The sequence below is a fragment of the Sabethes cyaneus genome, chromosome 1 (assembly GCF_943734655.1).
Source record: "Sabethes cyaneus chromosome 1, idSabCyanKW18_F2, whole genome shotgun sequence".
Taxonomy (NCBI): Eukaryota; Metazoa; Arthropoda; class Insecta; order Diptera; family Culicidae; genus Sabethes; species Sabethes cyaneus.
Genome location: NC_071353.1, coordinates 165,736,746 through 165,746,614, shown reverse-complemented (window position 1 = coordinate 165,746,614; position 9,869 = coordinate 165,736,746). Strand labels below are relative to the sequence as shown.

The following is a 9,869-nucleotide window of genomic DNA, read 5'->3' as shown; positions in this document are numbered from 1 at the left end:
GAACGGATATGAGCGGTCTACCTTGAGCACCCAGAAAGCATTCATCGAAGCTTATCCGTAGTTACTGGGACGGCTAGATCGAAATGCGATCGATGAGTAAAACGACGAGCAATTCTGCGGAATAATGTGCTCTTGCAAGCAGAGATCGATGAGGTACAGTAGCAGGTCCGTGGCGAAATGGACAAGAGGAACAACAGATTTAGTGATGTGGCCAGACATCAGCCACTTGATCTGCAGCTGTAAGGAGATTTGGTAGAGTATATAAGCGACGCAGTCGTACAGTTCCGTGATACGATAGTGTTTGATAGTGTTTTTTGTACACCTGTTGCGGCTATCAGAAGTTTAGGAGTGCGCACAAGCGTTGTAAAATGGTAAAATAAAGAGGTAAAATGCCCAAACATTGGAGAACGGTTTTAGCCTCAGTGGCGGGAATGGTTTGAGCAAATAATCTCAATGCACCCGTTAAGCGTCATTAAGGCTTCTATGTTCAAAATGTGCGCGACCTGAGAACAAAAATCGAAGAGCTCTTTCTATCGACAATTCAGAGCGATTTTGACACTATATTCCCGACCGAGAGAGGACTAGACGATCGCAGATCGGTGTTGGCACGGCATATAACGTTGTTGGGCCCCCTGTTCCTGGTGCCGGTGGGGTTGTTGAAGTGCCGGCATCCTTACGATGTGTCCGGCCCACCGTAGCCTGCTAACTTTCGCCAGATGTACGATGGGAGTCTCCCCAAGCAGTGCCTGTAGCTCGTCATTCATACGCCTCCACCACTCTCCGCTTTCAGTTTGTACTCCGCCAAATATCGTCCGCAGCACTTTCCGCTCAAACACGGCAAGGGCGCGTATGTCCTCCGTGAGCAGCGTCACGGCTTAAAGTCCATAAGGAACTACCGGTCTGATAAGGGTTTTGTACATTGTTAGCTTCGTACGGCGGCGTGTGCTTCTTGATCGTAGCGTTTTACGAAGGGCAAAGTAGGCCGCTGGATCTCCTTATTAGTGCTGTTATCCGCGGTCACCAACGATTCCAAATACACGAACTCCTCTACCACTTCTAGTTCGTCGCCGTCAACGGTTACCGTCCGTGGGAGACGCGCGTTTGTTTCCTTTGAGCCTCTCTTCCTTTCACGTATTTGGTCTTCGACGCATTTATTTTTAGCCCAATTCTCCTAGACTCCGCTTTCAGTCTGGCGTAGATTGCCTCCGCCGTCGCAAAGTTCCTGGCTATGATATCGAAGTCATCCGCAAAACCTAGAAGTTGGCTACCCTTGGTAAAAATCGTGCCTCTCGTTTCGATACCCGCTCGTCGGATCACCCCCTCAAGAGCGATGGTGAACAGCATGCAGGATAAACCGTCACCTTGTCTCAACCCTCGCCACGTCTCGAAGGGACTCGAGAGTGTCCCAGAGATGCGTACGAAACACATCGCTCGATCCAATATAGTTCTGATCAGTCGCGTCAGTTTGTCCGGAAAACCGTGTTCGTGCATTATCTGCCATAGCTTGTCTCGATCGACTGTATCGCATGCTGCTTTGAAATCAATAAAGATGTGATGCGTGAGCACGTTGGTTGTACTCCCGACATTTCTGCAAGATCTGTCGGATAGTAAACATTTGGTCCGTAGTTGCGCGAGCCCCCATGAAACCCGCCTGATAATTCCCTACGAAAGCTTGTGCTATCGTTGTCAACCGGCGTAACAGGATCTGGGAGAGTACCTTGTAGGCGGCGTTTACCAGCGTAATACCGCGATAGTTGCAGCAGTCCAGCTGATCACCCTTTTTGTAGATGGGACAAACCACTCCTTCCGTCCATTTCTCCGGTAGCTTTTCCTCCTTCCAAATCCTCGAAATAACCCAGTGTAGAACCTTTGCTAGCGTTTCTCCGCCATGTTTATACAGCTCTGATGGTAGGCGGTCCTTCCCAGCGGCTTTATTGGTCTTCAGCAGCCCGATTTCTCGTTTGACTTGTTGGAGATCAGGTGCTAGGACATTACTATCTTCCATGGGCGCTCCTAGGTTAATTTCCGTTCCGTCTCCTTCTGCGACTTCGCCATTGAGGTGTTCATCGAAGAACTGCTTCCATCTGTCGACCACCTCGCGCTCGTTTGTGATTAGATTCCCTCCCTCGTCCGTACACATGTCAGGTTTCGCTGTGTAGCCCTTCCGAGTTTGGTTCACCTTCTCATAAAACTTGCGCGTGTCATTAGCTCGGAATAGTTGTTCTAATTCTTCACGATCTCTGTCCTCCTTTTGGAGCTTTTTCCGTCTTCGAGGTTTGAAGCACTTAACTCCTCGGAAGAAGGCAGTGCGTCATTCAGTATTCGCTCGTAGTTCTCGGCAGTTTGCGGGTTATCTAGCTGCCTGATGTTCAGCTAAGGAGGGCGGCTTTGACGTGTACGGTATACGGTGGACAGTTTTGAGCGCACATGTACTGCTACTAGGTAATGGTCAGAATCAATATACGAACCCCGTCGGGAGCGTACCTTCGTGATGTTAGAGAAAAACCGGCCGTCTATGAGAACGTGGTCAATTTGGTTCATTGTACGTTGGTCAGGTGATCTCCAGGTGGTTTTATGGATATTCTTGCGCGAGAAAAGGGTGTAAGTGTCACTATCCGTGATTAAAAAAACTGCTGCTCTGTTGTAGATAGATGTATACATACCGCCTGATAAAAGTCGGGATGTCGATGTAATCATTGCACATATTTCATCCGTCTGTGAGTTGTGCGATGCCTGCTCTGAGCGTGACACTGTGATAGTTTGCGGCAATTTTAACTATCCGCGCATTGAGTCGTTACTCGTTTTGCCGTCGAACGACATGTCTTGCGGAATCGACCGATTACATTTTCTACTGTTGAAAATTCACCAGAAAGAGGACGGATCCGACTTAACCTCGTCTTCAATTCGAAAGATATACTCACGGAAGGAAGAAGAAACGTGTTCGTCATACTCTGCCTATAGCCTACGGAGAACATTCCTATTTTCTACGGTACGTTGACGCGTGCGTGCTTTAGCTCTTTCTATCGACAACTCAGAGCGATTTTGACACTATTCCTGACCGAGAGAGGACTAGACGACCGCATTAATTCTTTACAACTATTTGGCACGGCATACAACGTGTTTCGTTGACACCACAACCCAAATAACAGCAATAAGTCTACATTCGGTGTACAGTAGTCCAAAAGGGCGAAAAGTGGAACTTTTTTCCTAGTGTCTTTGTAAGGAAAGGTCCTAGAGATTTGCAATCTTCTGCAAAAACGTGTATTTTGAGTCCTTCAATAATCGCCTAGAACCTTCTAACGTGAGGCGCCCTAAATCCGTGCGGTGCCTAACTCCGTACACTTTGCGTTAAATTAACAATTTTCTAATTAAACATGCGTAATATTTCCGAAATCAAAGTTTGAGACTATATCTTCAAGTGTTATCTATCTTCTTATGAAAACAAATCGACAGTTTGCATCACGCAACATAATAAAAAAAAGAAAAGAAAAACACGATCGATGAACTGTCACTTCATTCCGCCATCTTAGCAAATCGGTTAAGAGCGTGTGCGAATAATAAAACTGTGTTTTTGCAGCGATTTAACAAATCTTTGTAAACAAAAGTGTATCGACGGATTGTTGCAGGTACTATTTACCCAGTACACCGCAATTCCCATTATTTACAATTGTTTTGTTTTCAATATTTTCAATGCAAAAGTGAACGGATTTAAAAACCCTTTTTTGCACAGGTGCCCAATTCCACGCAATCGGATTCGAGAAATATGGGTAGAATACCAAAGAAGAAATATACCGATGTGCCGATTGAAGAAGCTCGGGATAACATCAGGAAAGGACATTCAGTTCGTTCTACGGCAAAACTGTTCCGAATTCCAGCAAGTACCGTGCAGGATAAACGAAATAATAGTTATTTCAACAAGTCGCCTAGAAAGCCGCCCATTCTTTCTCGTGTGATAGAGGATGAATTCGAGAAGTGGGTGATAAATATGGCCAGAGCGGGATTCCCTGTTAGTACGAAACGTCTGAGGATATGTGTTGCGCAATATTTAAGATTAAAAAAAGCCGAGAATCCATTCGCTGGGGGAGTTCCTGGTAAAAAGTGGGTAAGCTGCTTCCTAGAACGTCATCCGAACGTCTCTAGAAGAGTTGCGAGGGTTTTATCCAAGCAAAGATCTATTGTAACTGAACAGCAGATAAGAAAATGGTTTCAGGAAGTACAAGCTTACATTGTTAAGCAAAATCTGCAACAGGAAATGGAAAACCCTAACCAAATCTTCGATATGGATGAAACAGCTGTCAGAACTATTCCAACCAGAGAGATTGTTCTCGCGGAGTCCAACGGAAAACACGTCTACGCAAAAGTTGGCAATTCTGACATAGAATCTTACACTGCTCTTTTCGCAGCAAACGCAGCTGGCAAATTAGCTCCTCCGATGATAATTTTTCCTTACAAACGGAGAATGCCACACGACATCTTTAAAAGTCTTCCAAGTGGATGGGCAGCTGGAAAAACTGAATCGGGATGGATGAACAGACATACATTTTTCTTATGTTTGCGTGATTTATTTCACCCTTGGCTACTGAAAGAGAAAATTCCATTTCCTGTTGTAATTTTCGTCGATGGGCATACATCTCACGTATTCCGTTCCATAGATTTTTGTAAGGAAAAAAATATGGTGCTGATTTGTCTTTTTCCTTACACTGCTCAGATTACACAGCCTCTCGACGTAAGCTTTTTTAGATCTCTCAAAACGTTTTGGAATCAGTTGTTGGTTGACTGGAGAATTGATAACGCCGGTGCTCTGCTTCCCAGGCAGGAAATCGCTCCTTTACTAAAAAAGGCAGTCGATGAGATGAAAAATCTTCAAACGACGAAAAAATTTGCTTTCGGAATTGGAAGTTTATCTGACCCACCACCAAATTGAAGTGTTCAATCGTAGCGAAAAACATGGAAGCTGCAAAAAGTTTGGCTGGAAATTAAAAGAGGGTTATCCGATTCGCTACTAACTTAAATCGACCTCTCTTCAGGACACCAATGAACGAGAATTAAGTGATCTGATTCTAAATACTGACGATGAAGAACCCTTTGCGGGGTTTGATGACTCTAGTCCAAGTGGTAAGCCATAATTTGGCTTTTTACTATATAATTTATAATTTTAGTAAGTTTAGAAAATAACGATATATTTGCTGGTGATAAGTATCATGATCCTGAACGACGAAGCTCACCGGATGTTTTTGCAGATTGTTTTCAGTATCCGTCAACAGAGAGAAGCATGCAGAAAAAGCGAAAGGTAAAATTGCATCCTCCAGCTGTTGCAACGAGCGAAGCATTCCAGAAGTACATTGATAATATTGATAGCATTAAAAGATCTGAGCAATTAGAGAAAGAAAAGAAGAAAGAGGAAAGGATTGCAAAGAGGAAATTTAAAGAAAGTGATAAAATGCACAAAAAGTTGATTAAGCGATTGAAGCAAGGTAGTTGAATCATCTTTTTGCTATAAAAAGTTAAAGTTAAACGAAACGAAATTGTTGGTCAGTTCTTTGGTGAGGCAATCGGAGGGCAGATAAAGTTACACTAGAGTTGATGGACATCCCGAGTAGCACACTTTTGTCATTTCTGATTGCTGCAACGTATTTGCGACTGAAATTAGTCATTAATCGGTTACCACAACTAGTTTATAACAACTGTGCTAGTAGGGATGGTGATCGAATTGTGGCGGCAGCCTCGGCTAATATGGATAGGTCCAGAGTTAGCTGTACCGGGGCAAATTATGTACGAACCGAACACTAAGGGAAACACCACGAGATGCACTATTTACAGGATCAGCACGATTGAACTAGGTATAACGTTCTTTCAGGAAACGTCCGATGAAAGAGTTGTCCTACTTACGAGTCCCTTATAACGCAATCACAATTAGGGGTTTTTTGGTTCACTAACATAAGTGTTCGTCTATATTGTTGTTCCATTGTAGGGACAGTAAACGATTAGATTGAGTTTTGATATCACTAGCAATAAAAGGCATTGGAGATTTCCGATTCAGTCATAGAAAGATTAGAGCTATTGATATTTCGTTGGTGCTGGTCCATGATCAATTGCGTTGGTGACGGGGTAGGTCACGTCCGATCTAGTCAGGGCCGTGATAGTCCTCAGCGGTACTACCGGAGGGTTCCAATTAAGCATTCTTGCCGGTTTGCGAGATGTTTAGTCCGGTATTTCCAATCTTCTTGTGAGGGCAGATGATCCTATTTTTGTCTCGGCCGACTTCGGTTGGCTTCCTCTTTTGTACCACCTTACGTTCGTTTCCATTTCCGAATTCTTTTGTTTGATTGGTATTTTCCGTTCGTTCTTGTTCTTCTTCGTATCCTTCAGGTCAATCAATATCTTCTTCAAATCAGCTAGTTCCATTTCCAGTCTTTTCAACCTTTCCAATTCCATGATTTCGTCTATTCTGTATGTAAGTAGAACAAAATTAAAGTTTAAAGAGCAGAATTTTAACAATCGCACTGACAAACGATTGATAACAAAAAGAAACTACAACAGTTAAACTTTCTTATTTTATTCCTTACATCAAAACAAATAAAACTTAACAACAGCCAACTGACCGCAACTGCCCGTCCGTTAAAATGGCAAACTCATAGCAACAGCTCCTGGATGATTTTGCTCAAGCTTTCGTAGCTTCCGGTCAGAAAACCCAGCAGTGCCAGCAGAAGAATGAATCCATTCTTCAGCAGCATCCACCAGCTAGGTTTTTTCTCCCCGTCGGAGTAAGCTACGATCAGCTCGATGATCGGCGGAAACATCAGCGCCAGTGCCGACGAGCAGAGGGCACCAATCAGCGAGATAAACAAGCTCAGCTTCGGTATGCATTCCGCAATGATGACTGTTTGTGTGATGATGAAAATACTTTCAAGACTAGGATTTAGAAAAGAAACTTAGCAACTTACAAGTGACTAACACCATCAGCACCCGGAAGCTCATCTCGGCTAACGTTCGGTGTTTGGTAATGTTCAACCGACATTGCACCCTCGGCCACATGATCATAATGGCGACGAACAGCTGCAGGGCGTAGCCCAGTAGGACACCGAGCGAAATCATAACCTTAACGCTCTCGGCCAAACTGTGAAAACAGTGAAACTTCAACTCGTGATACATTTAATACGAACCGGTGACGGTCGGGACCGAAATTACATCTCACCATCCGGCAGGTTGAGCGTCATGGTACCTTCAACCTCTTCACCCCACTTGAGGTAACCTACAAAGCCAAAGCTGGTGAATAGTGTCACAATAAACACCATACCGACGTTCAGTACGCCAAAGGGTTTGCTGAAGTTGTGCGGTTTCTTCATTTCGTTCTGCAACGGCAGCACCAGGGCGATACCTTCGAACGCAAAGATGGCGGTGCCGAAAAAGAGCGGCAGCTGGTTCCAGTCGGCGACGAAGCGCCGCTCCGTCGGTGACGGTAAATCCTGACCGGCGTAGTAGAAGGTAATTCCGATCCCCAGCGACATGAACACGTTGGCCAGCATCGAGCAGTAGGACAGAAATTTAAGCTTCGTTATGATTGAGGTTAGAATGATGGGCACCAGCAGCAGAGCCATGTGATAGTGGACGTCCAGTGGCATGTCGTACCGGTCGAAGATCTGAAACGAAGCTCGATAGTTCAATCCCATTCATTGAAACTAAACTTAAACCAACCTGTTTGAAGTTCGAACTGATAAACACGAAATAAATGCAGCAGAACCCCAGCTGCGTTACGCAGATGAAAATGTTGACGGCCATCTTCATCGGTTTGGCCCACCGCCGGAAACGGGGCGGTCCGTACTTAAAGCAAAGACCAACGGTTTCGGCAAAGTCCGGCAGGTGAGCCTTGCTGTTCGGATCGAGATGCAACTTGCGCGCGCAATCGAGCAGAATGTGCTGACAGTGAACGCAGATGAAGCCCAGAAACACCGTCAGAATCGGTGCCAGTACGATGCCGCCATTTTTGAACCCGTCACCCATCGCGTAGCACCCGGTGCCGATGTTACCCTTCAGCAGGTGGGTCATCGTTTCCAGGTAGGTTGTCTTGTGATGCGGCTGGACGCCGTGCGTCGTGATGACATCCTCGCTGTAGTCGTGGCCAGGCTTCTCCCGCAGGTGATGATGGTGCACGTGGTAGTGATGATCGTGCCCGTGATGCGGACCATACGGGTGTTCGATGCCGTTCTGCGGTTTACTGCCGCTGATGTCTTCCAGCACGAAACTATGATTGATGGTTCCGTTTGCGGTTGCGGACAGCTCGACGGTTCCGTTCCGCTGTGCGTTTCGTTCGTCCACCGCAACCACAACGGTCATCGTTGGTAGTGAAAAAGCTGAGAGAAAAAAAATTCGAGATGCAGTCTTAACAATTACTTAAACCGGATTGTTTGAAGTGAATTTAATTGGTCAATCATTGCACGGCGTCTTAATTTGACGTTCCGCTAATTGTGCAATCTATTTAAGCTGCGCTTGTTTCCTGTTTTTGCAACAATCTAAAGAGCACGTGCTCTATCAGAGTAGGCGTGAGAGGTGGTCGGAAAATTTACGGCTTGTGTCAAGCAACTATCATGTTCGTTCTATAGTGAACGAGAAAATTGCCGGAGTGCTTTGATAAGGGTAACTGACCAACCTTGTTGACCGTTGTGGGTGTAAGCAAAAAATAAAAACAAAATAAAATTAACCCAATCGGTTACACTGCCAACGGTGAATGGTGGTTGATAGCAGCCGACGATAATTCCTTGCCTCGCACCGACGAGGTTGGGTACTAGCAATAGCGCAGGTGCTGAGAGTTTTTAAACGTTTCTGTTTTCAAAACAACACATTAACACGTTTGCATTGTGCTTTTATAATAAGATAGGATAAGACCAAGCCTGCTAAAACTCAATCGGGAATTTTTTTTATTGGATGCTCTGTCGAATAAAACATTGCAACTGGTTTGTCAACATGAACAAAACGAATTTATCTTGTTTTAATGGTACTTCTATGATTTTTCATATCAACAGGTTATGGGCCCTATTGTGTAGTTGCTCGACAAAATCGTATCCGTGTGGCTTGCATAATGCCAAAAATAGACTAGTCAAGCTAGTTTAGGTGTTTCACCAAGTGTTACCAGGTCGATTGCCCATTTTCCCGCTGCCCACCCAAGGAGCAAAACGGCAGCAGTTAAAAGAGCAGGTGTGGAATAAGAGTTGCGTGGTAGCATCCGGTGCTGAATAAGCGAATTTGCTGAAGTACGTGTTGTTTAAACGTTATATCCCACATTTTTCCTAGCTTCTAATCAACATCTACATGTTGTTATTCAAGTGTGGAACGAGAGTCGAATAGGCATTGTGCAAACGTATCAGCAGCACAGCTAAGAGCAGGTGTGGAATACCGGTCGCTTAAAAGCTACCGTATCAGCTAAGAGCAATTGTGGAGAAAAAGTAGAATAAGAGTGGAATAAGCATTGTGCAAACGTCTCAGCAGTATTACAGAAAGCACGTGTGGAATAGTAGTGGAATAAGGATGGAATAAACGTGGCGCAAACGTATCAGCAGCATTGCTGACAGCACGTGCAGAATAAAAGTGGAATAAATGTTGCGCAAACGAATCAGCAGCATTGCTGAGAGCAACTGTGGAATAGTGATGGAATAAGGGTCGAATGAAAGTTACGCAAACGTATCTGCTGCATTGTTGAGAGCAAGTGTGAAATATGTGTCGATTAATCGTCGTACAAACGTATCAGTAGCACCTCCAAGAGCAGGTGTGGAATAAATAGTGCTTGATGGCAGCCAATAACACCAATAACTTGAATGACACTTTATACTTCACACTTTATAATTTTTATAAATAAATTTATATTAGGTACACTT

The 9,869-nt window shown here is 44.5% G+C and overlaps 1 protein-coding gene across 1 annotated transcript; it reads right to left on the bottom strand.

Annotated features, from left to right (window-relative positions):
* Window positions 1–6,632: 6,632 nt before the first annotated feature.
* Window positions 6,633–8,334, bottom strand: LOC128732648 (proton-coupled amino acid transporter-like protein CG1139). The gene is made up of 4 exons (XM_053825942.1): window positions 7,696–8,334; window positions 7,189–7,640; window positions 6,945–7,117; window positions 6,633–6,880 (listed from the first exon to the last, which is right to left on the bottom strand). Exons 1-4 carry the CDS (start codon window positions 8,332–8,334, stop codon window positions 6,633–6,635), a joined length of 1,512 nt encoding a protein of 503 aa, XP_053681917.1.
* Between the last annotated feature and the right edge of the window lie 1,535 nt (window positions 8,335–9,869).